Source organism: Alternaria dauci, chromosome 3 (assembly GCF_042100115.1).
Source record: "Alternaria dauci strain A2016 chromosome 3, whole genome shotgun sequence".
In the NCBI taxonomy this organism is placed as follows: Eukaryota; Fungi; Ascomycota; class Dothideomycetes; order Pleosporales; family Pleosporaceae; genus Alternaria; species Alternaria dauci.
The window spans coordinates 2,359,143-2,386,674 of NC_091274.1; the positions used below are offsets into that span (position 1 = coordinate 2,359,143).

The 27,532-nt window shown below is 51.6% G+C and overlaps 10 protein-coding genes across 10 annotated transcripts; 4 read left to right on the forward strand and 6 right to left on the reverse strand.

Moving 5' to 3' along the window:
• Window positions 1–3,297: 3,297 nt before the first annotated feature.
• ACET3X_004425 (uncharacterized protein) lies at window positions 3,298–4,429 on the forward strand (the record flags this gene model as incomplete). The annotated part of the gene is made up of 5 exons (XM_069450628.1): window positions 3,298–3,303; window positions 3,350–3,536; window positions 3,566–3,641; window positions 3,687–3,729; window positions 3,782–4,429. The coding sequence occupies 5 exons, from the start codon at window positions 3,298–3,300 to the stop codon at window positions 4,427–4,429; spliced, it is 960 nt and encodes a 319-aa protein (XP_069308403.1).
• A 345-nt stretch (window positions 4,430–4,774) lies between these two features.
• Window positions 4,775–5,446, reverse strand: ACET3X_004426 (uncharacterized protein; the record flags this gene model as incomplete). Its single annotated transcript, XM_069450629.1, has 1 exon — window positions 4,775–5,446. The coding sequence occupies one exon, from the start codon at window positions 5,444–5,446 to the stop codon at window positions 4,775–4,777; it is 672 nt and encodes a 223-aa protein (XP_069308404.1).
• A 728-nt stretch (window positions 5,447–6,174) lies between these two features.
• On the reverse strand, window positions 6,175–7,209 carry ACET3X_004427 (uncharacterized protein; the record flags this gene model as incomplete). Its single annotated transcript, XM_069450630.1, has 1 exon — window positions 6,175–7,209. The coding sequence occupies one exon, from the start codon at window positions 7,207–7,209 to the stop codon at window positions 6,175–6,177; it is 1,035 nt and encodes a 344-aa protein (XP_069308405.1).
• A 2,514-nt stretch (window positions 7,210–9,723) lies between these two features.
• Window positions 9,724–11,397, forward strand: ACET3X_004428 (uncharacterized protein; the record flags this gene model as incomplete). Its single annotated transcript, XM_069450631.1, has 2 exons — window positions 9,724–10,317; window positions 10,369–11,397. 2 exons carry the CDS (start codon window positions 9,724–9,726, stop codon window positions 11,395–11,397), a joined length of 1,623 nt encoding a protein of 540 aa, XP_069308406.1.
• Window positions 11,398–11,504: 107 nt separating this feature from the next.
• On the reverse strand, window positions 11,505–13,719 carry ACET3X_004429 (uncharacterized protein; the record flags this gene model as incomplete). The annotated part of the gene is made up of 7 exons (XM_069450632.1): window positions 11,505–12,325; window positions 12,378–12,475; window positions 12,532–12,669; window positions 12,733–12,762; window positions 13,208–13,299; window positions 13,356–13,511; window positions 13,564–13,719. 7 exons carry the CDS (start codon window positions 13,717–13,719, stop codon window positions 11,505–11,507), a joined length of 1,491 nt encoding a protein of 496 aa, XP_069308407.1.
• Window positions 13,720–14,464: 745 nt separating this feature from the next.
• Window positions 14,465–16,247, forward strand: ACET3X_004430 (uncharacterized protein; the record flags this gene model as incomplete). Its single annotated transcript, XM_069450633.1, has 4 exons — window positions 14,465–15,052; window positions 15,117–15,761; window positions 15,813–15,939; window positions 16,003–16,247. The coding sequence occupies 4 exons, from the start codon at window positions 14,465–14,467 to the stop codon at window positions 16,245–16,247; spliced, it is 1,605 nt and encodes a 534-aa protein (XP_069308408.1).
• A 118-nt stretch (window positions 16,248–16,365) lies between these two features.
• ACET3X_004431 (uncharacterized protein) lies at window positions 16,366–19,206 on the reverse strand (the record flags this gene model as incomplete). Its single annotated transcript, XM_069450634.1, has 6 exons — window positions 16,366–16,497; window positions 16,557–16,679; window positions 17,297–17,528; window positions 17,578–17,651; window positions 17,710–18,718; window positions 18,770–19,206. The coding sequence occupies 6 exons, from the start codon at window positions 19,204–19,206 to the stop codon at window positions 16,366–16,368; spliced, it is 2,007 nt and encodes a 668-aa protein (XP_069308409.1).
• A 1,636-nt stretch (window positions 19,207–20,842) lies between these two features.
• ACET3X_004432 (uncharacterized protein) lies at window positions 20,843–21,364 on the reverse strand (the record flags this gene model as incomplete). Its single annotated transcript, XM_069450636.1, has 2 exons — window positions 20,843–21,147; window positions 21,211–21,364. 2 exons carry the CDS (start codon window positions 21,362–21,364, stop codon window positions 20,843–20,845), a joined length of 459 nt encoding a protein of 152 aa, XP_069308410.1.
• A 1,562-nt stretch (window positions 21,365–22,926) lies between these two features.
• On the reverse strand, window positions 22,927–24,586 carry ACET3X_004433 (uncharacterized protein; the record flags this gene model as incomplete). Its single annotated transcript, XM_069450637.1, has 4 exons — window positions 22,927–23,248; window positions 23,300–23,397; window positions 23,428–23,688; window positions 23,741–24,586. The coding sequence occupies 4 exons, from the start codon at window positions 24,584–24,586 to the stop codon at window positions 22,927–22,929; spliced, it is 1,527 nt and encodes a 508-aa protein (XP_069308411.1).
• Window positions 24,587–24,967: 381 nt separating this feature from the next.
• Window positions 24,968–27,447, forward strand: ACET3X_004434 (uncharacterized protein). Its single transcript, XM_069450638.1, has 7 exons — window positions 24,968–25,134; window positions 25,201–25,376; window positions 25,433–25,584; window positions 25,632–26,123; window positions 26,170–26,284; window positions 26,334–26,478; window positions 26,529–27,447. Exons 2-7 carry the CDS (start codon window positions 25,211–25,213, stop codon window positions 27,298–27,300), a joined length of 1,842 nt encoding a protein of 613 aa, XP_069308412.1. The 5' UTR covers window positions 24,968–25,134; window positions 25,201–25,210; the 3' UTR covers window positions 27,301–27,447.
• Window positions 27,448–27,532: the final 85 nt, after the last annotated feature.

Sequence of the window (27,532 nt, forward strand, 5' to 3'; positions counted from 1 at the left end):
CCGAACATGGCTGCGCTAGCCGAGCTGGATCGCGATGCCCCATGTGGCCTAGCCTGCTGCCTAGCTCCCGCGCCACTAGAAACTTTTATACCCTTTCTCCGGTTCTCCATGGACGCGCAGTCCTCACTGCGAGCCCTTGGATTGTTATCTACTAGGCATCTCCCGCCCAAGGGCCATCCATCGCTGCATTGGATCTATCTGTCTGCCATGAAGTGTTCCTTGTTCCTGCTCCTGTTCCTGTGCCTGTGACAAGCAAGCAAGTAACCCGGCGTCGTATCGACACCAGGCCACCGACGTCGGAGCGCGCCCTGCCCCTGCACCCAGGCCACGCACTCGTCCGCACGAAGCCACCCTACTCGCAGGCGGCATATGTAAGGCTGACGAGCATGTTCCATCGGATATGACGAGGGGTGCATTGTCGAGCCGGCTCAGCTTGCGATAACGATCGATACGAACAAGACGCTGCAAACCCCTCCGACATGCCTCACCGATGACCCTTGGACGTCTTCTCAGACAACGCCATCTAGCAGAGGCTCACAGGAAATTCGATCACGCTTTCTTGTTTTTTCTTTTCTCCATCACGTGGCTGGATCTTCCCACTAGCCAATGACCCCTAGGGACGGAATTTTGCGAGCAGCGAGGAAAGAGCCAAGCCGGCCTGAGTGCCTGCCGCATGCACAGCACACCACTACCGCACATGTGGTACTCTAGACAATCCTCTCTACCTGCCACTGCCACCGCTGCTTCCACCTCCCGAACCGCTACCGGAGTCTAACCTAGGGATCGCCCGAGGTCGTTGCTTTATGCACCACATGAGCCCTATTCGCCCGAAGCAGCCATAGCGTCACCACTCTTTTTCTCGGCCCATAGAGCAGGTGACCTTTGACGTGGTCGAGACTTTCGTACGAGGAAATTGGCTGCACCCTGTCGCATCGTGACATTGGCGTGCAGCCGTGTCCAACAGTCGAGACGTGTCGAATCGGCATCGCTGCGGCATCACGCAGTCGGAGATGCCTGCTAGATGCAGACTTCCTTGGACTGCTAAACATGAGCCTCGGAACATGCAATCTTGAAATCATAGTCAACGTAGACCAATGTGCACTGTGGATTCCAGAGAAGTGTAGAAAGTATCAGCATGCTTGTGAGTGCAGTGCCGTGCCGTGCCGTTCTCAAGCCGCCCAGAGGCAGGCGGGAGACTCTGCCTCCATCGACTGCCAGTATAGCCGTAGAAGAAGTCAGGCACTACAGACTCTCGGTAGAACCATTTCGATTGCAATGCTCAAACAAGCAGACGCATACTCGCCAGCAACATTTCTGCGTTTTGCACTCGGTTGGTCGCTCTTACCAACTTCACTATCCACGTGCAGGGCGATCACGGAAAGGACCTGTACCACACAGGTCCCTTCCCTCAGCTCTAGAAGCAATGACGCGAGACATTGGGACATTCAACCTCCAACATGCAACCCTCAAGCGACAGTCCTCACCCCTACCAGGATATCCAAGCATCGACATAGTCTCATATGACTTTCATCCTGTTTTCAGCAGTATCAGATCCCGCATCAATCACTCGGTCAGCTTCTAGTCGCTAGTCGCCAGCTTCGCGCGCAGTCTATCGTTTACGAGGGTGCTCCGCACAATATCAACCCCCCAAAGCATCGCGCTGACGGTAGGCAGCAATGACACTTTCCGAGATAGCGGGACGACTGCTGAAAGGGTCAGGACACTCGCAGCCGCCGCCAGCCAAAGAGCAGCTACCCAACCCTCATCCTTCACCAGACCGGACCAGTGTTTCGTCTCTACTCGCTTCGCCAGAGTCGGACAACAGCAATATCATAGCTGGTGAAGGCATGCTTGGTAGCCATCTTGGTGAACAACGAGGACACTCCGGTGCCTCTTCCTGGGCCAAAACCCGACCTTTATCAGACATTCGCGAAGTCACCGAATCCAGCTTGGCAGATACTCTACCTCGGAACGCCCTATCAAACTACTTTCCCCATAGCACCTCTCGCACGGACATGTCGCGCAAGCCCTCTGTTGCTGCAAGACGACGCCCAAGCAACGACAACCGACATGGCGAAAACATGGAACCTGACCGGAATACTAGCATCGAAAGCAACGGCATACAATCCACTCACAGAGGTCGAACTTCTAGAACACCATCCCCGTCAAGTCCTGCAGATAACATCAGTATATGCAGTATATACAGCGTTCCAGCAGGCAATGTGCCGCCACGATCCTCGTCACGACCTCGCGCACCTAGCACTTCACGAACCCGACAGCCGCAGCAGATACCACCTATACATATAACGCAGGCGACAGCGACAGATACGATTAGCGCAATACCTACTATACCTTTTCAGCCCCCTAGTAACGGTTTCAACACTATCCTTCGACACGGTCCGTCACAGTCTCCACTACGCCACATCGTCGCTCGACTTGACCCTACATCTCATAACACCAACCGGCGCATACCCTCCAAAACATTTGTTCGTGATCCAATATCGAAAGAACTGTTAGAGTTTCCATCGCACCGACATCCGCGAATTGAGCTTGGCCTGGACTTATCCGCTGGCATTTTCGTAGGTGGAGGCTCCATCGAAGGCACCGTTCAGATAAACGTCGACGATGCAGGGAGAATACGTCATAGAAGGACTCTGGACATTGCTCGGATATCTATCGACCTTCTTGGGTCGGAGGAGATAAGCGGTAACCGACGAGCTGTCTTTCTTAACCTAGCCACAGAGCTTGTTGACGAGCAAAACCCGCCGCCTCAGAGTATGGTAGATACCCAAGAGCCAATAAGTTCAGCGGACGTGTTCTGGCATCTGATGCCTTCTACGACCAACCTTGCTTTCAACCTAAGTTTACCTCTCAATGTCGGTCCTCCGCCCTTTCAATCCAAAAATGCAAGGATACGCTACATCCTTTGTGTGTCTCTTCTGATTCGCGACCAAGGAAGGCAGTACATTGTCAGAAATTCCCAAGACGTTACGGTACTCTCAGTGTACGATCGTATGATATGTTTCGATCTCGCGTTTATGGTCACGCGCTGACACAATGCAGCTGAGAAGGCACTGATGTCACTTCCAAGCCCCTTGACTGCATCAGACGAGTGGATCAAGCCCCGAGAAAACATTATCGAAGTCGTCCGGGTCACAGCGGGTCTTCATCGACAAGTCTGGGTTAGCGGTACTAGCCTTTACGTCGATGTCCATGTTGCCAATAACAGTCGCAAGACAGTAAAGAAGATCGAGCTGCAATTGGAAAGGGACATACTTTGCTACAAACACGTTTGTCATGCGTGTATGTTCTAAAATTGCAAAACAATGCTAATGAGCGTACTCTATAGGCTGCTGCCGCTACGATGGAGAAGTCTGCTGGTCAGGCTCGCATCTTCGACAGCAACGAGCGGTCTATTCTCAGCAAATCCGCCGTGAAGAATGGTTGCGCTGGCTGGAACGGTGTTTCCCCACACCAAAGTCACATCAGAACCTGTGATCTTGAGGTACCTCGAGGCCATGGCACGGTCAAGTGTGGTATGTACTTCACTATGAAGTAGCATGAGCCGCCGTTCTGACTGAAATAGGCAAGTACTTCGAAGTCAGGTACTTCCTGAATGTTATCATCGCGAGCACACACACGTAAGCATCTGCATACTCTTCACCGATGAAGTTGACCTTGTCCAGAAAGCTCGTTACCGTTCAATTACCAATCGTACTCATCCACATGGTACGTCTCATGATCACCCCCTCTTTCGCACCCGCTGATCATCACACCCCAGAACTCTCTTGACGTAGTCCCCAATTCTGTCGCCCAAGTGGCCATGGCTATCGAAGAGAAGCGCACAGCTCGCCACTCACCACCCCGCCTTGGGCGCCGTCCATCCGAATCAGTTCAAGGCCGCGCCTTCGCAGCACCACGCATGCAGTCCTTAGAACGCATGCGCGCACGCGAGGAAGCCATTCAAGAACTTGGCCAAGCCCTCGAGCAGAGTCCTCGCAAATATGGTCTCCGCCGCACAAACTCCAATTTTGATTACCATACCCCGCCTTCCAATCGCAAAGGCAGAATCCTAGGCGATGGCGAAGCAGCAGACCTTCAGGACCGTTTGAGGCGGGTGAGATCCAACGAGACGATTGGATCCAGACCTCATACCCTCCACAGAGTCAATTCGACACGGTCGAGACGTGGCGCAGGATCGGCGTTTGGGTTTCGCGAAGCGGAGGTTCGGGAGGATATTGAGCTGGGCGGCTTGGGTGCGTCAGGGGATGGGCTGCTAAACGAGAGACTAGCCAAGAGCAGTGATCGACAATATCGGTTCAGCAAAAAGAAGAGTGTAGAGAGATGGAAGGGTGTCGCGAACGTGGGTGTGGGGTGGCTGAAGGGGAATGGAGTCAAGGACGAGAGGGAGCGGGAGGAATGGATATGATCTCGTACTGCCTTTCATGAGCCTTGCACGTTCGATAACGTGTTGGCATGTGCGACGCGTTGATTGGCCATGTTGTCTTGCTCTTCTTGGAATTGGATGAAACGCATCATTGGATAATGGCATTGCTACGTGAAGACTTCACGTACATTGTGAGCAGCGATAAAGTCAATGTTGTTTGAATTGGTCTATCATACACATGATAGCCTAAATGCTTCGAGATATAATACAGTCATGTCGTGATACAGTCGTTAACCTTTTGGAATCCTGTTCGTGCAATATGATACAGTGTTGTACATGGTACGCTGAGGTAGTCGTGATAGTAGAGGCGTTCTCATAAGAGAATGCCTATGACCTGCTCTTGGCAAGCTCAGACTGAGCAGTCGAAGTAGGACCTCCCTTGACGCGCTCTCCACCGGTGACCTTCTTCTCACCCTCGGTGATGTCGTGTAGCGCCTCGCTGGTGATGGGCTCCTTAGCATGGCTCTGCGCCTGCGCAGTAGGGCCTCCGGCTACTGGTCGTGCCTCGCCAGTGAGCTTTTTCTCAGCTTCGGTGATCTTGCTCAATGTCTCGGAGTCCAGGTACCCGGAAGCGGACGAGTTGTTGGCTTTGTTGTTGGATGTCGATGAGGCAGACGAGTCAGATGTGAGAACAGACTGGGCGATGGACGTCGGGCCTCCTTGCATGACCTCAGCCTTGCCGGTAAGCAGCTTCTCGCCCTCAGTGATGTCGTGGATGACTTGTGCTGTCAGGTTCTGGCCAGCGTGCTGTTGAGCTTTTGCAGTTGGGCCTCCTTTCGCTGGCTCGTCCTTGCCGGTGATGAGCTTCTCTGCCGCAGTGATCTGTGAGATGAAGTTGGAGTCGACTTGGACGGACATGATTCGTGTTGTTGTAAAAGTGCGGTGGTTGCTGAGGTCGTTGATGTTGTCTCTGAGTGGTGTTCTTTGAGGCGTGACGCGAGCTGCCGATCGTGCTGCGAGGAAAATGTTGCGGTTGGTACGGAGGATTCTGGAGGCCATTGCTGCGGATTGTTTATACGGCTATTGTGTTGTTGGTTTGGAAGGTGCAATGGCGCGAGGTGTGTATCCGATTTTGTAGTGTGATGGAGTGCTGATGTAATGTGAAAATAAAATCGTCCGAGGGTGTGCTTGGTGTGACGTTAATATGGGGAAAGATGGATTGACATGGCGATTGGCAACTTCTCGATCCAAATGTTTGACCGTGCACAGCAAATCTCTGCATCACTGGCGACGACATTGCGCTTGATGACCTTGAGATGCAGGTACCATATCACCGATTGCTGAGGCGACTTCTCGATGCATGCCCATGATGTGGTGGAGCTATGATGTCAGCATCCTGGGGGACAAGAGCCACGACTATTTGGGTGCACTAGCGGTGAGCTAGCATCACGGTTCGATCTAAGGGTCCAGACGCAAACTTCATCACTTCATTCACGATGACGATCCTTCGCGAATCCGACAGTGCGAGAAGAGCTCATTGTCACGAGTGGCTAGTCGCTTTGGCCATTTGCGTTCTGTCATAGACCTAGAACTAACAACCCAGGTCAGACCCTCAGGACGACACATCGGTCACCAACACCCCATGCTGATGTAGCGTCGTGACAGTCTGTATTGAGATATGGTGGATATACTCTTGGATTTTCTAATTAGGGGCCCTGCTCTATCAGATGAACCTACGTGGGCGGAAGGATCCTCTCTATGAACAGATCGCAAGGTCAGTGTGCTGGTCAAGCCATCGAACCGTTCCTGTCGCGCAGTACCTGTGTACTTCTTTCGCTGATAGCGTCCTGCTCAACACTGACCCGGATCTCTGTAGTCATTACAACGTTCCCCATCGGTATCGCAGATGTCCCGTTTTCGTACACACGCGCATACGTCGAGGGGCCGAATCGTGAACCGCGCGTGTCGTCGCCTAGACCATTCTTCGAAATTCCGCGTCCACCGCTTGTTTCAGGGATAGGACGCGATCCGGCCTGCGCAGGAAATCCCTGCGTTGTGAAGTCGACGAGTTGATTGAGGATGTTGAACTCGAGTTTCAGCTTGATGGCGTAGGCGAGTGTCTTCCAGCTCGTCTGAACTTCATAGAGGCCAGCATATTGGAAAGCGAGGATGGTAACGTCAAGCGCGATGACAATCGCATTGACGGCGATGAGGTGGTTGAAGAGACGCTTTGCATCTGGGCCTCTGAACACAGCCGAGCTGCGCATGAGTATGGAGGTGCGATAGATGTACAATCCGCTGATGACGCACTCTTGAAAGACAAACCACGTAACCTGGAATATCTCCCACTTCTCGTATATCCGGAGCCACTTCTCAGGGTTCGTCGAATTGGATCCGGCCATAAGCGTAGTTGCTCCTCCTTGCACCAGAATGCAGTCTGCAATGATCATGTATAGCAACCATTTGTCCCTCTTCCCCGGGCTGATGAGATGTAGCCGCGACCACAGTACGATTGACTGGCCAGTGATCATGAGTATGCCTCCGCCACAGGCCATGGTGATCTCCAGAGGAATTGAGTCGGATACATTATAATTGCGGATGAAGTAGCCGAAAGCGTGGATAATGATACCGAGAGATGCTGCAATCAGCGCGTAGAAGTAGACCCCGCGATACGAGCGAAATCGACGGAAGATTCTGATGAAGACTTCGAGGGAGTGGGAGACGGCGAGTGCAAGGAAAACGATGACGACGAGAGAGGTTCTGTAACTCAACGTGGGATTGGAGCCCATACCTTCGGTTCGATCGATTAGTCGGAGAGTCATTGTTGGTGTGACTGTTGCCAAAATCACTGCCTACAAAAATGCGAAATGCAAAGACCAAGGTGAACTCGGTGTAGTTGCGACCGTGAAATTCATCGGAATAGCTGTGGGGAAAGGCCGCGGGGATCAAGATCCGATCGCAGACCGCTCTCCTCTATTCAAGAGACTTGAGAGGATTTTCGTTCACTCCACACTTAACGCGCACGCTGAATGTCGTTGGCCTCATTCTGTACTCGTTAGATCCAGACTGACCACCACCAAACTTTGAATCCTTCAATTCGTGTCCCACACCCTGGTTCCTGGCTAGGCGTCGATCACCACTGGCTCGCATGCATCATCCGCAGCCCGCTCGCAAGGCACATGTGTTCGAAGACATGCCATGGCGACGCAGACGAAGGGGCTAATGCGACGCCTTGCTCTTGAAACGCGGGTGTGAGTAAGGAGGGCTGCTAGCAATGTTGGGACAGGGAAGACTTCCACCAATAAGAGGAAAGGGGGAACACTTTGATGGCTGCTTACATCCTTGTCAACCAATTTTAACGGCAACGTTGTGCGGCTTGCATCAGGCCAGTATTGCTTCACACTGCGCAGCAATCTGCTAGTGTTCGTGATCGAGTCCTGGTAGGCATGCGCTTTGGTAGTGGGTCGTTTCGACGATGCCGTTTTGATGCTGCGCTATTCATTTACAAGAAAAGACGCACGCACAAAATAAGGCATGGATAAAATTGAAGAGTCGTACGGAACAAGCGCCGCTTCACTGGAGCTTGCCGGGTTGTGGTCACTATGGCTTGTGCATTGTCAGTTGTTGCCAGTCGCCAATTGAATCGTAAGCTGGTACGGAAATCTTTTTCCGATGTAGGGCATTGCCTAGGAGGCATTGGATGAACATACGTACTTCTCAGCCACTGTCGGAAGCATTCCCCTGGCTATCGATCAGAGAGCTGCTCGAAACCGGACAGTGAAGACCACTTCACAGATGCTGTGCCGCATGTATCCACCGCCCTTACTCCACGTATCGTGAGCGATGTTCTTGTATGGAAGGAGTTGGCCAAGCTGTCATGAACTCTAGCATAAATATGACGACAGATACGCAATACTTCCCCTTCTGTCGCCGGCTTTGGAGACGTCGTTCTTGGCTTAAATTGCGAGGTGCTCATTGCGTCACCAGTATAGTTCGGGGACATTTGTGGTACCAGACGTTTCAATAGACGCTGCAAACGTGTTTCGCGAGCTCTAGACGGCCCAGGAGAGTGCGAATGAATGGGATTAATATGTAGGTTGTTCACCCGGTCTGGAACTATTTGTAAAGAACTTCTGTCCTAGCGTCATTGGGCTTGTTCGAAGCCAAGAAGATCTAGGATAGTCGTCATGATGTGACTTGTTGCGTCAAAGGAGCGAACAGTCTCGAATGCAGAGGTGATTGAGGCTTGGATTTCGTGTAGTTGATGGTGCGCCGCCTGTCAGCTGATGGCTGTGTCTCGAAATATAGCAGGTAACCCAATGAAGGCTTGTCGTAAAATTACAAGAGTTAGAGACATGTTTGCGAGTAAAAGATGAGGTTGAGCTTTATGACAAGCGTGCATCTTAGACATGAGAGGTTGGGAACGCAGATGTGGCACGACGCGACGCGCGTTGGCGTTGGCACGTGCACATCAAAGGTCCCTGCCCAGGTGCTGTCGCTCCTGAGGTTCATTCGAACATCATCTTCGAAACTCCTCTGTTGCAAGCCGTCTTCGCAAAACCCATTGCTGCAGTCACGTCTGCCATCTCATGATTCATCTGAACTCAATGGAAGGCTCGTTTCCCTCACGCATTACCTGCTCCTAGAATGTTCTTGGGCCTGCAAGCTACTCAGGTAGAGAACGTGCAGCAAACAGGCGGCAAGTGGCCTGTGACAGCTCTTCGATGGATCCCACTCGCAAAATGTCTCGAGCTGGTGGAGTGCGTTCGACTCGTATGATCCCGATAGCCCGAGGTTGAGAAGCCATTGTTGCAACAGTGGGATATGGCATCTTTTCCTATCCATACACTTGGCACTGATAAGACCATGGGAAGACGAGCCGACGTAATACCGAAGTCTGGGTTAGTGTTTGCCGAACAGGATGCAGGCAATGTGTCCGCAAGACCTTATCAATCCAGAGCCGCTTGATGCGCCATCTCAAGCTAACGGAAGAGATCTGACGGATAACCCATGGGACGATTGTGCACCATCGGAAATTCATTGCAAGTCGTGCAATCGCGGGTTGAGAAGTTGATAGCCGTAAAGTTAGGTGGAGCAACAATGGCGGGGCAATTGCCGATGCCGGCGAGTACTCCAACGGCTATCTATGGACATCGGTATATTGCTATAACTGTCGGCATTGAATGAGTAAGATCCCATCAAGAAAAACATACTGCACACACTTAGCCTTTTCAAAAATCTACCAAGGTTTGAAGGTACGTCGCAAAATTGAGTGTAGGCTATATGGACGCGCCGCGTATTAACAAGCCGGCAGGAAAAACAAAATCCACAAAGAAATGTCAAGACCTGAAGTGCGAATTCCTCAAGGTAATGTTGTAGGTACTACCGTTCGTGGCGACTACCCTCGTGCGGTTGAAGCCTTCAAGGGTATTCCCTATGCATTACCACCAACGGGTGAACGTCGCTTCCGACCACCAGAGAAAGTAGCACCAAGCCAGGAGACTATCGACGCCTCAAACTTCGGGCCAAGAGCACCAGCACAGCAGTTCATCGTGCTAGGGCCGACGCTCGAGGAGAGTGAAGACTGCCTTACTGTTAACATTTTCCGGCAAGCTGAATCCACTGAATCAAAGGCCCTGCCAGTGGCAGTGTATCTTCATGGAGGGGCTTTCAATCGAGGAAATGCCGCAATGCACGACACTGCATCCATGGTGGGATGGTCTGAACTTCCGTTTGTTGCAGTGTCATTTGGGTATCGCATAGGCGCCCTGGGCTTTCTACCATCAAAGTTGAGCGCCGCAGAAGGTGCACTGAATCTAGGTCTGAAGGATCAGATGTGCTTGCTGAATTGGGTTGAAGAGAACATTCAGTACTTTGGGGGCGATAAGAACAACGTAACCCTCATAGGACTTTCAGCCGGCGCACACTCTGTAAGTACGAGGCCTGTTTTCTTATCGATCAGCTTGACTGACATTCTCTAGATAGGACATCATCTCCTGAACTACGAAGAGGGAACAAAGCCCAAGTTCCACCGTGTTGTCATACAATCCGGCGCTCCCACGTCCCGCGCCGTCCGCAACCCAGACGCTGAGATTCACGAAATGCAGTTTGCCGACTTCTTGAAGGAAGTCGAATGTCCGTCATCCCTGGATGACTCGGAAATATTTAGCTACCTCCGCAAAGTTCCCACCTCCACTATCGCCAAAGCCCAAACCAAGGTCTTCCAAAAATATAACCCCAGTCTACGTTGGGCGTTCCAGCCAGTAATCGATAACGAAATCATTCGCCGCCGTCCGATCGACGCCTGGCGAACAGGGAAATGGCACAAAATGCCAATTATGACAGGATTTCAAGGCAACGAAGGCTCACTGTATGTGGACAAGAAGATGTCGACCTCCGCAGAATTCCTGGATTTCTGGAGGACCTTGCTGCCGCAGATGAGCGAGGATGATATCCAAACAATACATCGCTTGTATCCCGATCCGACAGAGGTGCCCGAGTCCATCTACAAAGAGACACGACTTGAGCATGGTGTTGGCCCAATGTATAAGCGTATCGAAGCGGCTTACGCACACTATGCATACGTGGCTCCAGTTCGTCAAACGGCTTTCTTTGCTAGCCAGGATACTCCTGTGTATCTATACCACTGGGCAATGAGACGGGATATCGTCTATGGAGCTCGTCATGCAGATAACATGTTCTATGAAGTAAGAGATCCTTCGTTCATCGCGAAGTCCAAAAGCCAAGACGAGTTGTCCGGTATACTGCATGCGTACGTTACTAGCTTCGTTTGTACTGGCAGCCCGAATGGGCTTGGCGGCTCGTATGCCAACAGAACGGAGTGGAAGCCTTATGATAGATCAGACCCGAAGGTGATGATATTTGGAAGAGACAACACGGAGCTGATTGGTGGAGAGACAATTGGCGAGCCGGCCATCATGGTTGATGACACTTACGCGAAAGAGGAAAGCGATTTTTGGTGGTCCAAGGTCGAGTTGTCTCAGCAGTAATACTTTACTTGTATCGGCGACTCTTACATGGGCATCAAGAGCCGTCTGTGTTCTATTCCATATAGGTAGTTGAACCGTTCGTATTTTTCTTCCACTGGTCCTCATATTCATAGTTTAGCTTGCGGCGGGATCTCGTTAACAAGAGCAACAACTTGCTCGGCGCACCCGTACGATCCCTGATAACCCCACCCAGCGTGTCCATAATTGTGTACGACCCATATCCCATCTACCTTCTCCTTCTCGATTCTTACGCCGGACTCCCTTCCAGGTCTTAATCCAACACCATGTCGGATAACATCGAGATGTTCCGGCCCTTGGCCGTCTGTCAATTCAGGAGACATGCTCACAGCTCTCTTCATGATACGACTGGCGGTGTTGGGATCCGGTTGACTTTCCCAGTTCCCATTCTGCATCGTGCCTCCCAGGATAGTTCCGCCGCCTACAGCTCGTGTCATCATGTAGCATGCCTCATCATCGCCGTCATCCGTTCCAGATACGCATATCATCGCCGGTGCCACGTTTCTAACTACGACCACTTGCCCACGTATGGGGTAACAGCTCTTGTCTTCAATACCCCCTAGCTTCGCGGATGACAACCCTGTCGCATTGACAATGATATGGGGATTGAAACCGCTAGGACCAACGGACCGTAGTTCAGATACATGTGTTACAACTTTTCTATGAAACACCACTCCGTTTGCGCGACATTGGCCTACGAGCCAAGGGAGATAGAGCGCCGGATTGATGCACACAGAACCGAATTCGCAACCTGACGCCATTCCTGATGGCATTTCGGAGGTAGAGAGATCTCGGTATTCGTCCACCAGGTTGCGCCACCATGGGTTCTCAGCGAAGACGTTATTGAAGGTAGTACCGCAGCTACTCCTCAGTTTATCCATGTCTTTCTGCCGGCGATAGATTCGACATTCTGATTTGTTAGCCATGAAGTGTGGTATGGCACGGTAGAAGAGTGTACTGACTCTGAAGATGGATGCCTGCTTCTGGTACATCTATCGCTAGCCGCTTGAGTTGGGGCCATGTTCTGCGTTCATATTGACTGCCTGGTGATGAGGACATCCTTTCCACTTTGCGTCAGCCAATGCTGTGACTCATAGCTTTTGTGAGAAAGCTTACGGCATGAAGTTCGCGCCAGCCCATGGTGATGCATATTCAATGTCGTAATCGCCTGGCATGTGCTTTGCTACTACAGCGATCTTGTTGCTTGGATCTTTGGATAGGAGGTACGCTGATGTCAGTCCGGAGACTCCTGCTCTTTGTGGCGAGATATGTTAGCTGTAGAAAGACGGCGTGTGCTATGCGGTGAATCGAGCTTACCCGATAACGATAATATCTGGCATTGTGTAGCTGTCGTTGTACGAACGTCACGTAGATGCGTCGACAATTGGCGGGACTTGTTTGCAAGGTTTAACGAACGATAGGTTATGCCGTGGAGGTGCACAAGCGGTTATTGGCTTCGCTAGGCCTTAAGTAGGTGCTGGGTCGGAGGTGCATGTTCAACGCCAAGCCCGCACCCCAGGTTCTCCGCCGGACAACCCAAAGCTTCCGATAACCACAAACGGGTCATATCTTTCGCGAAATTCACAAATGCTAACACTTGCATTGATCGCGTTGCGCAAAGCGGAACGACGTGATTTCTTCGGGTCCAAGCCTCCAATTTGTTATCGATAAGACGATGTCACTCAATCGGGCAAGGCGTCGGCCGCACCCTCCAACCTCCTACTTGTCCCCAACTTACATCTTCCGAACCATCACAACCAACGAGCCACATCCACACCCGTGTTACGCTTACAATTTCGCACTTGGCGTGTCCAACACTGCGACACAATCCATCTCGACTTTGGCACCGAAAGCTAGCTCTAGAACAGGTACGCACGTCCGGCACTAGGATGCTGTCAGAACGATCACTCGCCACACCGCCACACCGCCACATGACTTACTGGTTTCTGATCGAACTTGGAGAAGATCTCATTGTATACTTCATTCATAGCCTTGAAGTCAACCATCGAGGTGATAAAGATGTTGAGTTTGACAACGCTTGCAAGGCTACTACCAGCTGCTTTGAGTATAGTGGACAGGTTCTCGAGAACCCGATGCTGAAGCAATGTAGTCAGCGGATTTGAATCTTTCCGTGGCACATATACTTACTGTCTCCGCTTGTATACCTCCAGGGATAATTTGCATCGTCTTCTCGTCGAGCGCAAGATTGCCGGAGCAATGAACCATACCATTGCATACTACCGCCTGCGAAGCGTTGAGTGGGGGGGCCGGTGCATCCTTCGTGTAAACTGTCTCTCTAGACATCGTCAGAACAGTGTCGGATGTAGAAATAGATACCGAAAGGTATGTCTGGCATCAGATCAGTTACCTGAGAAGGATTGCAGCAGGCAACTATCTGATCATGATAACATATCGCTCATTGTGCAATTCGCATTGGCCTGTGATATGCCGTCTTCGGAGTTCTCGTACGATTCATAGATCGGGAAATAGATAGATACAAAGACAGAGATATGCCGACGGTGACAACATCCAGCCAAAGTAATGCCGGGCCGCTAATGGAAGGCTAACCGCGACTAGCGCTCGCTAGAAGTCCTCACCCCGGATGTTAAAAGACACTAGTTGTATCTCCCATCTGCAAGCATGTGGAGTTCTTATCACTGCCGATGTCGCATCGTTATAGTTGCTGTAACGTTCCCACACAGTTGCATGATGCTACCGTTGATCGGGGCGGCGACCCACAATTCTCAACAAGGTGCTGGTTTCCAGCTTCTTCGGAAGTACTGCTCCGTCTGATAACAAGATAGGATTTAGATATAGAAGTTTCTTCCAAGCAACATGATTGGAGCGTCGACACCTACCATCGACAACCCTCTTATCGAGGCCCGCATGGATTCTGCCAATGCGCAGTCGGATTCTCATAGCGTGGGGAACGTCATCAGAAAACGCGGTTTCTGAAGTTAGGGTGAAGTCTCCGGGCAGGATTAAGTATATGTATGGTTAAGCTTCAGAGATATTGGGACTGCGTCGCCAGACGATCTTCATTTTCACCATGCAGCCCGAACCAAATGCCCTCAAGGGCGACGACAAAGCAGCAGCTATGTCGAAAGACGTAGAGGTTCAACTGAACAATATGGATGCTAACTCTCTCAAGAAGGAGGAGAGCGCGATGGAAGGCGAGGTCGAAGACCTGGACGAAGCGAACCTATTTCTGCGGCAACACAATATCACTCCAGAGTACATTGCGGAGCTCCTCGAAGACCGGGACGCGAACAAAAAGGTTTCCAGGAAGGTCGATTTATTATTGCTACCACTGCTATGCGGAACGTATTTTCTCCAATACATCGACAAGCAAGCGATCAGCTACTCCGCCGTTTTCGATCTTTTCGAAACCACTGGTATCACCGGCGATCAATATTCCTGGCTGGCCTCAATCTTCTACTTCGCCTACTTATTTGCAGAATGGCCATCCGCATACCTTGCGCAACACTTCCCGACTGGTCGGGTCGTATCGATTTATTGTTTCTGTTGGGGTTCAGTTATGTTACTCACAGCCGCTACGCACGACTTTGCAGGCTTCGCTGCGATGCGCTTCCTCCTTGGTGTCTTTGAGAGTGTTGTCACTCCAGCTTTTATGATGGTAGGTCTCCGTCGCATCGCAAGCATATGACATGTACACTGACTTCGCACCTTCACTTTCGCAGATGGTTGGAATGTGGTACGTCGGAAAGCAACAGCCTGCAAGGGCAGGCATGTTCTACTGCTTCAATGGTATCGGTAGCGCCGTTGGCGGTATCCTCTTCTACGGGTGTGGATACGCAAAGACCTTTGTCGTCTGGAAGATCATATACATCATATGTGGAGGTATGACCGTTCTTTGGTCTATACTGCTCTTCTTCAGACTGCCGAACAATATCATGACCGCCAAGAGCTTTACCACGGAAGAGAAAGCTCTTCTAATCGCCCGTGCTGCCAGCAACCGTACTGGAGTTTATAACAGAAAGATCAAAATACCGCAGGTCTTGGAGGCCTTGATCGACCCTCAGATCTGGATCCTTTTTTTCTTCGTCTTATGCAACGAAATGATCAACGGTGGCAACGCAAACTTCGGTAAACTCATCGTCAAAGACGTAGCAGGAGGCGATCCACTCAAAACGACACTGTACGGAATTCCACAGGGCTTCGCTCAAGTGTTCTGGGTCTTCACGGGTCCGTTCCTCGCTTCACGGCTTCCCAACGCGCGCACTATCATCATGGCTCTTTACCTTTGTCCCACAATAATAGGCACGTGTTTGATCTGGAAGCTACCAAGGTCCAATACGGCTGGATGTTTGTCGGGGTATTACCTGGTATGTCATGGATATGCAGCTGCCTTTTTGATCAACCACTAACGCAAGCAGACCGGTTCATTCGTTGGCTCTCTAGTCATCGCTCTCCAGTTACCCGCATCAAATGTTGGTGGATACACCAAGCGAACTACAAGCACAGCCTTTGTCTTCCTGGGATACTGCGTTGGTAATATTATCGGTAAGCTCTCCAGCATTCTCGGCTCCATCTCAAGACCGTCATTACTAAGATCACCCACTTTAGGCCCTCAAGCCTTCTTGGCTGAAGAAGCTCCTAAATACGAGACGGGTGTGAAGATGTTCCTGGGATGCGCTGTCTCTCAGGTTGTGCTAGCGCTTTGCCTACGAGTCTTACTCGTACGACGAAACGCTCAACGCGATCGTGAAGAAGCTGAGGGTTTGCATAGCCAAGACGACGATCTAAACGGTGCGGATGCTATCGAAGATAACACCGACTTCCACAACAGGAAGTTCCGGTATGCCATCTAAACTTGGTACGGATATTGTATAAATCGACATTCTACCTGTTATCGTTAGCGCTTTGCTTCTCTCTTCGAGATTGTCTCTGTCAATGAAATAATGAGGATTTGACTTAACTCACCCTTCCTTAGTCTGAGTTCTCTACCTCAGAGGGTATCGCAGTGCCTCCCTCCCTTGCCTTCATCTCCTCTTTCTGCCTATCCTTGACTTTCTTCGGCTTCTTTGCGCTGACTGGCCCGTCGGCACTTCTATCTTTCCACTACCAACGACTTCAGATCAGCCATGTTTCCCTCTCTCGGATCATTTGTACAAACTCACCATGCCGCCGTATCGGTAATATGGGTATTCATCTTGCATGCCCTTTGCATCTTCAATGCCACCAGAAACTGATTTCCAGCATGTACCAGGGCAGACGAAATGCCATTTCTGCGACTCGTCGATCTGACAGCGGACGAGAACGTCGCGGGTTTTTGAACAGAGGGTGCATGATTTCGTCATATTCGGGAGATGTATCCAAGACAGAAGTTGATGGATGGAGCATCGGAGCTGGTTCAACAGGTAGTCGCGAACGGAGAAAAGTGATGACATCATGGCTTCTACCCTCCTCCGTCCTCCGTAGTCTGAGCCAGCACAGACCCATGATCAACAGTCTTCCATATCTCTTCATACTTTTCCCGCCAAAGTTCTCTCCATCTATCTTCCAAAAGCCATTCTGCATTTTCTTCTCGCACTACATCTTCAATGCGCAATCCATTTCTCGCGAGCGCACTGCACCAACCCTCCCATGCGCCACAACGTTTAGCGTACATACTCGGCGTCAAACCATCGTGATCGCGATGGTGTATATCGACACCCGCTCTTATCAGCGCGTTGGCGATTTCTTCGACAGCCATTGGGTCTCCTGGGCTGCCTTCATGATCGATAACGCAGTAGCAACGCTGGATCCTGTTGCGGCCAAGACTACCCATCGTGTTGATATATGCAGCATCGATTTCGAGGAGTGGTGCAATGATACTTGCTACCGAAGGCCAGTCCCACGGCTCATCATTCAGGCTTACCAATTCCGATATGAGGCCCTCTTGCTGCAATCTTTGTATCTGTTCGCTCAGTAAAGAACGCGACCTGCCTTTGTAGTAGTCCCAGAGCAGCATGTTCATTGTTGTCTCAAAAAGAAATGAAGACGACTCGTAGACCTGAGGGATGATGTGATCAACAGTTCTCTCAAATGCGGCTCTGTCATGATCAACTATCGAGCGCATGAAGAGACCTGCGACTAGACTGACATCGTGGCTGTTTCACGTCAGGGAAAAGTCATAACAGGATATTAGGAACGGCTCACTTCAGGTTTGATACGCCGATACCTTGGCTTGCCAAGTAGTCGAACAGGTCTATTCGTGTGTGTTCTGCAGCATACTACGTAACGCAAGTTAGCTTTGACTCTTTTCATTAGTATGCTTTGAGTAGGACTTACGTAGAGACATAGGTTTCTTCCTTCTCGGTTGATCTCATACGGAGAGATCACGCCTTTTCGTAGTGCATCATCAATCTCTCGAGCACTAGCAGATGCGAAAAGCTGGTTGTAATGGGTCTCGGACTCAGCCAACGTGAAAACACTGAGTTGGGCGCAGAGTCTTGGATTCGACGGACCAGAAGCGTCGCGAAGAAAATGGGCATGAATGGCGTGGAGTGACCGCCCAATACCGCAAGTGAAGGTGAAGCTGGCCTCCTCATCTGGTCGTCGAAGCTTCGATTTAAACGCCCGGCCAGAAGTCTGTAAACGCAAACTGCCAAACGGAGTAGTATGTGTGTATGAGGACCTATGAGCGATAGCTGGTGTGCTGAGGTAGAGATTTGCGTAATGCGCTTCTTGTGTACTAGACTTGATTCTCGACTGCCCTATGACATGCCGAGATGCCGCTTGATGACGTGATTTGGTTTCTTCAGAGTAATGCCAACGGTCCAGAGGAGTTGCAGTAGATTGCGGATGCTTTGTCGCTTCCTCTTGCGCTGCTGATGCTACGAGGTTGTCATACTCGGATTGTAGCCAAGAAACGTAATGTGGTGGAAACGTGTCGACACCATCGTTGAGTAGATTGACCAGCGCGACTTCCAAATGCGGTTTGACAATGAGTAGATAAGCCATGATCATGTCGCGACGTTCACCGAAGAAGAAGATGTCTCTATTCGACACGAATCTAGCGCGAGATATGCGGTACTTCTCGAACTGAGTAACAATGACATCCTCCAGCTTCGCCGATAGCACCTCTCGGGTCCTTTGATGCTCATCCATATGCTCCTGGTGGGTAATTTCCATGGTCTTCGAGGCCCGTTTTGTTTCTTGATAATGGCAGATTGCCAAACGTCCTAGAATTTCTTGCCCTTTCATCAATGTGGTTTGGTTTCGCTTGGTCGAAGCCAATAGCTTTTGGGTTGTGTTGTGCCTTCTTAAAGTCTCCAGATGTTGGTCGTCCGATCTTTGTCTAGATGAGCCATGAGTACAGGTCCATTTTGCGACGCGAGGAGTTATGTACCTGCTTGCAACCTGCAGAGAGTTCGCGAGTAAACTCTTTGCCCGCTCAAGATTGTTGAACATCTTATTCACTTTACGCTCGTCCAGAACGTACTTCACCCTACCCCAAGTCGTGTTGCTCATGCCTCTGAATCTCGCATTGAGCATTCTCAAATTTTGGAGTTCACGTTGTAAGCTCTTTAACGTCGATTCGAATAGAGCTGCGCTGCGATTCGTGGCATCGTTTGGTGTCCGGCTGGCGAACGTTTCCAGAATCTGTTTTACGGCCTCAGCGAGGAGTGTGGTTTCCTTGACAGTAGTACATAATCGATCTATCTCTTCTGGAGCGCCAGCAATATCGCGTAGGAAACCATGAACCTCCCGACCCGTTCGCACAACAACTTCAGCAACGCCAATGATGGCGAAGATCCCCGCCGCGAATTCGAGGCTTGCAGACATGATAGGCGATACGAGTGGTATGAATATTGTTCATTACCAAGTTTTGAGGGTAAAAGAGATCTGGCTGAATGGCTTTCGGTGTCGCACACCATGTTGCTGCTAATAGGTGTGACCATTTCACATCCCGAATGGGGGCGGCTGATGCAGCTCACGCACGTGTGTCTATGACCTAGCTGCGCTGCTACCTATCAGTGGTCTTGGCCCCCTGCCAATGGTTCCGACATGTTGTTACCGCAGTAGCTTGCCGCTATTTTGGAAGCAAATCGGGGGCCTTGATTGCGGGATCGAGACCAATAAGGAAGGTTGTTGTGCGATTCTAAGGCAGCTGTCATGGACGTGGTAGCTTGCCACTGCGCGCTGATAGGAGACCTCCTTTCCTATGGCAATCGGATGTGCCGACTCTCACTCTAATCTTATCATGACTTGGCCGCGAGGACCAGGACCAGTGCACCCAGTAGGCGAAACAAGGCAAATCTCCACGTCAGCAGCCACCAACGGAGGCTGCTTCTGGTTCGGACATTTTCTTAGAATATTCCTACGTTCCAGAAGATGAACCGTCTGCATGCAAAACCTGCTAACGTCTGCACGGCTGCGATACATGTGGGCTGTTGGGTTTGGCGAGGCTGGGAAGGCAGCACTCGATGACGTCACAGCTGCAACGACTCACTGGTGGATGGTGCGCTCCGGTCCTGTCGCCTAGGGGCGCATGCGATAGAAGGGAAAAATCGAACGCTACCCCTGTAGTCGTCTAGGTAGAGTATTGCTCTACAAAGGAAGATGGATTGCTCTCCTGTAGTTGCCTAGTAGGGTGTTCGATTTTTCCCTTCTATGGCGTGGGCGTGTTGGAGAGCATGGGCGACGTCGGGTAAGCAGAGGAGGCGCTGCGATGAAGGGAACATTGCGAACGGTGAGGTCTCAGTCACGAAGGTTGACTCTGGAGCAGGGCTTTGTAAAAACCTTTAGGACGCACATTAGCTAATGTATCGACGGAAATCCATACACCATTTCTCCGCCCTTCCTGAAAACGTGAGTGATGTCGTACGAAAGGTAAGCATGTGGCTTTTGTAATGCTTCCGAGGAATCCGTCGACCGCTTCGATTTTTGACCATCCTGATCGAGACGCGCTTGGGATCTCAGACTGTGGGCCGTGCACCACCCTTCCCATCCATTCCAAAGAACACACAGTCAGCATTTACAGCGGAAGCATCGTTGCCGTGGTTTCAACATGGGCCAGCACTTTCACCGCAAAGGAGACCAGCACAATGACTGGTTCTACACCAACTAATATCAGCACCATTATTAGTACTGCGACGGTAACACATGTTTTCATCCTCTTGGTGCATCTGCTACCAGATCCGTCACGTCTTATGCTTTTGAGACATTCATCCCCACATCCAGATCCATCTCTACTCTCTTCGCAGTCACCATCAGGAGTTGAACGCACCATAACACCGTATCACTGCATTCAGTTTGTCCATTTAATTGCCAGAAAACGAGAGTCTGGTACTACAGCCGTAATTTGGACTGAATATAACGACAGCTACACATGCGTTGATACATATCTTCATGTCCTTCTCCCACCAGCAGGGCTTCATGTTCACATGCCTCGTCTATCGCTATCCATCATTTCATTGTACTACTCGTCGCAGCCACAGTCGGAAGGGGTAGGAGCTGGCGCAGTGCTAGACTCACAAGAGCTGGAAGCAGGCGGAGCGGGAGGGGCTGGAGGACCAGCGGTAGGAGTAGGACCACCACCACCACCTGTGGCAGTAGCAGTGACAGTAGCAGTAGGGCCACCACCGCCTGGGGCGCCGGCACCAGGGCTGACATCCTGGCACAGAACGTCCTGACCCGCAACGGGAATCACACAGCACTTGGCCTGTTGGCCAGTAGCAGCACACCCGCTGATGAAATCACTAGTGTTGGCAGGAGTGGTGGCGGCTAGTTCGTAGTGTCAGCGCCGACCTCTGTATGTGCAAGAAGGGATAGGGGCGGAAGACATACGGACTGCGCAGTTCAAGCCGATAGCACCAAGGACATCAGTGGCACAGCACTGAGGGTTGCTGTAGAGCCCAGCGGGGCAAAGAGCGGCAGTTCCGGTGGAAGCAAGAGGAGCGGCAGCAACGCCGGCAGCGAAGGCGAGGATGGAGTAGCGCATATTGATTGCTGGAGGTTCTACTTTGAAGGTAGACAATGAGGGGCTGGTAGAAGCGAAGGTAGGATGCTGAGATGCTGCTTGATATTTGTGGTAGTCATCTTGAAGTCTATCCTCTGCCTTCTTTTATACTTTGCTCCCCGGCGTACTTCTTCGTCGCTTGTCGGCCTGCTAGTGCCGTGTAGCTTCTCCGTCCGTCTTCCCGTCTTCTATATTGCGGTTGTATTCGTCCTTGGTTCATCGAACGTAGTGTATACGTCGTCTGGATGCAGTATGACGCTGTACGACAACCCGAGTCTCATCTCGGCTCGTCGCGACTTAGAACTATCTGCGGAGTAATAAGACCCAATATCATTGGCGAGGAACATTTCACTCTTCAATGAATGAAATAAAGTTTGTTCATACAGTGGCTCATATAGGTGTGCGGTTCCCCGATCTGACCTTGGAATAGCCAGACATTCTTGCATGTGCTGCAAGACGTGCAGTTACGCGATGTCAGGGGGCTTCCCCGCAACTCCAAAGCATATCGTTCGCTAAAGGTAGTCGGGATCTTGAACCAAAATTGACGTTCTCGAGAAAGTCAACAGTATGACTGGCAAGGAATCAATGTGTCCGAGTGTTCAGGTATTTGCGTGCATATCGTAGGACTTCCAATGATATCTGAATGTCGGCATTGAGGATCCAACGGCTAGTGTATGTGCACAATCAAGACCGCAATGCACGCCCTTGGCACATGTGATCCCGTTGGTTGGAAGAAGGCATTGTTTCGAACATGGAAGTGGTCTCAGTCTTTCCTCATCGTGCAGCACTTTCTCTTGGGTTGTGTGAGAACATATATCGTATGTTTCAAACAACATAGACATCCTTCAACACTCAGAAAAACCCTAGAGCTGGATCTTGGGACCTGAGAATCATCCTGCAAGGCAAGATGTGGCTGGCTATCACAAGCCAGATGTCGGGCGGTTGTGTGCGTTTGCCTCGCAGCTGTCAGAAGATCGTGTCTCGTTACAGTAGACTGTCATGTTGCTTTGTCGTCATAGTGCTGATGTCCGGCAAAGACGGAGGTCGGCCATGTTACGAATATGGACATTTTATTAAGCCATATATATCTGATTGGGCAAGCCGCATGACCGGGGCCAGGGCAACTTGCGGTAGTACTACCAACGTGGCGGGACGTGGCACCGGGTGTATTGCAGGTAGGCGATTGGCAGGAACGGACAGAATCAGCATGAAAGCCCATGGTATCGATAAAGCGTCGATGCCGGCAGCGAGGTCGAAACTAAGTTGCGGGGAAGATAGACTGCCATCGGACTAGGTAATTGAACCTTGCTTAGCGCATCGGCTCCATACGTAAGCTCCACATCCACCTTAGCCGTGTCACTAGCGATGGCAGTTCAGTCGATTTCAATACTTCGTCAAGATAGACAGATTGGTTCGGCTATACTTGGAGAATTAGGATATGGAGAAACCGGACTGCAGGCACATCACCGTTCGATGCCGTCAGGAACTGGAAATGAAATGCTGCGGGCCTGTCCCTGGTCGCTGCCAGATTCATCGATCGATCGTCATGAGCTCGCTCTACTCCGTATCATGCTGATCAGAGTGCCAACGACGAGAAGTCCGACCAGGACTGCGCTCTGTATTGGCGCGAATAGTGCAGATCGTAAGATCACCAGAGTACCAACGATGACAAAGATGATGGGAAGGACAACGAGCGGTCGGTAAGGTCGTTCCATCTGGGGTTCTCGGCGGCGGAGTATAAGCAATCCAACTACCGTGCTGACGTAGAAGACCCATTCAGCCATACCAACGAACGTCAAGAGTGCCCGAAAACTACCTGTCAGGATATAGACGAGAGTCACGACCAAAGCCAAAGCGTTAGCGTACCTGTTTTCAGCGTTAGTCAATAGTGGAAAACAATAATCTCGAAGGGCTTACATGGGGGCATCGAGGCTGAATGAACCGTCGCTGTCTGCATCAGCCCTCTGCGTCGTCGGCAACCCTCGTTTGCTGAATACTGCCGGAAGATAATGGCGCTGCGATGCAGCCATCGTCAGTCTGCCCACTGCGAAGACATTGCTAGTGATTGATCCCGCGCAGGAGACAGCAACTAGAATAGTAATTAGAATACCAGCGGGTCTTCCTAGGAGGGACGAGGCAGCAGCGACAGCCACCGCGTTGTTACTGCTTAGCTTGTCCCAAGGCACAAGGATGTAGTAAGCCACGTTCACAAGTTCGAACGAACTAAGTACTACGATCATGGCAGCTTTGATCGCTTTTGGAAGAGCACGACCTGGGTCGCGGATTTCGCTCGCGACGATGTTGGCCTAGATAACGCTGTCAGCTGGCATCATTGGAGCAGAAGAGGTATGCACTCACGTTGTCCCATCCGTCATACGCCCAAAGTCCTCCGTATATCGCTGCGCAATAGTGGCCGTAACGGTCCCATGTTCCCATGGACACCCAGTCGATAGTTTGGCCGTCCGATACTGTCGACCTTGTCTGAAACCAATTGCGAGTGTACCAGTCGCTCGGCCCGGAGAAGGAAGAGTTTGGATTGATCAGATGTGCCACTACAGCAACGCCCCCACCTAAGACTATCAGGGCGACAGTCGATAACTTGAAGACTGTGAAAGACTCGCTCAGCCTCATTGTGAACCTGGTGTTGATGGAATTGAGCAGCACCATGGAGACAAACGCTATGGCAGCGATGAGTTTGAGTATTTTGGCCTCTGGTAAGTCGCCGGTGCTGGATGTGACCGATCCTATGGATTCGGCGATGACAATACTCTGAATGGCCATGGATGAAGGCTTCACGCCGAGGATGTACACCCAGGCCATGAGGAAGGCAGCCGTGTCGCCGTAGATGTGGCGTAGGTATTCCTGCATACCACCATTCAGTGGAAGCGCAGCACCAAGCTCAGCGAACGATGCTGCTCCTGCCCATGATAGCAGCCCGCCAAGGACCCAAACTAGGAGAGCAGCTCCAGGGGAAGGCACGTTGCTGTCAACTTGCGCTGGTGAAGCGAAGATTCCCGAGCCAATCTGAAGCGTGACAAGAACGGCAAATGCATGTCGCGTAGTGAGCTGCTTGGGTAGCTGCTGGTCCACGCGTGATGAGGACGAAGAGCGCCGTGCAAGCAGTGGTTCCCGTTCCGACTCGGTGGTGTTCAGTTTGGGAGCGTCCTGGACCCCAAGGCGGCTGGAGCCATGCGTGTCGTCCATTCCACTGCACCTGCTATGGCTGTCTCGAAGGTGTTGAGGCTACGCAGTGGTGGATTTTCTTGCTGATAGGTAGGAACGGTCCTTTTCTGCGACCTTGGCGGGCGGAAGACGCTAGACCGTGTCACAAGACATGGAGCACGCGCCATGCGGCTCTCTGCTTACAGGTGAGATCCGAGGGGTTAGATGTAGTACTGTAGATAGCCAAGTGGGCCTTGCACAAATCCGGTTGACGTTATTGAAACTTCTGTAGTCGTCATGTCGTGCGTTCCCCAGTTGCTGTGGCGCCCGCACTAGCCTCAGGTGTGGCGCAGCATGAGAGCACAGCATGGAGAACTGAGTACGGCGACAACAGATGCGATGGATTATAGACAGGAGATAGAGTAGATCACGAAGGGGTATATTTCTTCCAAGTGCTTTTCTCCATTTCTTCTACAGCGTCGCCCTCGTGCAAGTGTGGTGCGTGGGTGGTGCCTGCCTGTGGCTCGAAAAGCTCGGACTGGCCCTTCAGCGCCCTGACACCCCTCTTCGCTTCCTCACCATCTGCCCAGGTACGTCAACACCACGCCCGCGTTTTAAGCTCCCTACCGCGCACTCATACACTTCCCTCTCCCCAGACGCTGAACCATGGACGCGAATCAAAATGACGAGCTTTACCCCATCGCCGTGCTCATCGACGAGCTCAAGCACGACGACGTTATCCTCCGCCTAAACGCCATCCACCGACTAAACACAATTGCCCTCGCCCTAGGCGCCGAGCGGACACGAGAGGAACTCATACCGTTTCTAGATGGTGAGAGGCTGCCTGGCTAGTGTGCCCAGTCTAGACTAGCTAACGGATGCATTCAGAGTCGGTCGAGGACGAGGACGAGGTTCTCACAGCATTGAGCGAGGAACTTGGCAAGTTTGTCGAGTATGTCGGCGGTCCAGAGCATGCACACGTGCTTCTGTCGCCTCTCGAGAACCTTGCAGCAATAGAAGAGCCTCTTGTTCGGGAAAAGGTATGCGCTGCAGTCGCCTAGACCTGGCCGCCAGCTAACACGTGCAGGCTGTCGAATCGCTCAACAAGATCTGTGAAGAGCTGTCGCAGCAGCAGATTGAAGAAAACTTCATACCCCTCGTCTTGCGCCTATCCAAAGCCGACTGGTTCACGTCCAAGATCTCCGCGACGGGACTCTATCAGACCCCCTATACTCGCGCAACACCCCCTTCACAAGAAGCCCTCAGACAGCACTACGGCCAGCTAGTGCACGATGATACCCCCATGGTACGGAGACAGGCGGCGAACAACCTCGCCAAGTTCATCAAGGCCATGCCGCCATCCATCGTCATCGACGAGATGATTCCCCTGTTCCAGCACCTCGCCGCAGACGACCAGGACAGTGTCCGACTCCTGACCGTCGACATTCTCATCGCAATCGCCGAAGCGGTACCCAAGGAGCAACAGTCGAGCCACGGTGTTCTGCTGACTGCGCTGCGGAGTCTGTTCGAGGACAAGAGCTGGAGGGTGCGGTACATGGTAGCAGACCGATTTGAGAAGGTGCGTTCGGCTGGTAGCGAAAGGAAGCATGCGCTAATGGAATTAGATTGCGAAAGCCGTCGACGAGGAGGTTGTCAACCGCGACCTTGTGCCGGCCTTTGTCAAGCTTCTCAAGGATACAGAGGCCGAGGTGCGCAGCGCCATCGCAGGACAAATTCCAGGTATGTCTCTTGGGAGCAGGTGCAGGGCACACGAGCTAACCACTACTAGGCTTCTGCGCGCTGTTGGAGCGTGAGACCCTTCTACACGAGGTTATGCCCAGCATAGAGGAGCTGGTCTCCGATCAGTCTCAGCATGTTCGCGCTGCGCTTGGCACCCAGATTAGTGGACTCGCTCCAATCCTTGGAAAGGAAGAGTAAGTTGCGACTACGCGTGACCACGTGCTTTCTTACTAACACTAGTCAGGACCATTTCGCACCTCCTTCCCATGTTCCTGCAGATGCTCAAGGACGAATTCCCCGACGTTCGCCTAAACATCATCTCCAAGCTCGAGTCTGTCAACAACGTCATCGGCATCGAGCTCCTCTCCCAATCCCTCCTCCCCGCTATCGTCCAACTTGCCGAGGACAAGCAATGGCGCGTACGCCTGGCAATTATCGAATACGTTCCCCTGCTCGCGTCACAGCTCGGCGTGCAGTTCTTCGATGAGAAGCTTAGCAGCCTGTGCATGAGCTGGCTCGGCGACACCGTCTTCTCGATCCGTGAGGCGTCGACTCAGAACTTGAAGAAGCTCACAGAGGTCTTCGGTGTAGAATGGGCCAACGACGCCATCGTTCCCAAGGTCATGGCCATGGGCCAGCACCCCAACTACCTTTACCGAATGACTACATGCTTCGCTGTCTCAACGCTCGCGCCGGCACTGAGTCTGGATGTGATTGAACAATCCATCATCCCCATGATGGACAAGCTGGTCAACGATGATATCCCCAACATTAGATTCAACGTGGCCAAGTCATATGGTCAGCTCATCAACACGCTCAAGCAGCTGCCCGAGCAAGGTACCGTCATCGCTCTGGAGAAGGCTGGTACACCAGGTCAGGGTTGCCAGAAGGCTACCGATGTCATCACCAAGAGCATCCTGCCGAACCTCGAGAAGCTCCAGCAAGACGACGATGTAGATGTACGATACTTTGCGACGACGGCAGCACAAAGTTTCACGGATGCCATGCAGACTTAGAAGATCCAGCTTCGTCCGTGTTCTTGAATGTGCAGAATGACATCATGAATAGCATCAACGATGGTTAATGATATGGAACGGCTGCAGAGAAGGCCCTGGCGGTGAGACAAGAGCGTAAGCCGAAAGCCCTGTAGGTGTAGTTCCAAGCCTTGCTTTATAAGAGTTGAGTGGGCTAGTAGTTGGGCTCACTGGCAATAAACCACAAAGATTACCCCGTTAGAATCATTCCTGA

Bases quoted from the DNA above. Each gene is read 5' to 3' on its own strand.
- ACET3X_004434 (XM_069450638.1), top strand. From the start codon at position 25,211: ATGGACGCGAATCAAAATGACGAGCTTTACCCCATCGCCGTGCTCATC. The intron at 25,585-25,631 runs GTATGCGCTGCA...TAACACGTGCAG, and splicing joins AGCCTCTTGTTCGGGAAAAG to GCTGTCGAATCGCTCAACAA. The intron at 26,479-26,528 runs GTAAGTTGCGAC...AACACTAGTCAG, and splicing joins CCAATCCTTGGAAAGGAAGA to GACCATTTCGCACCTCCTTC.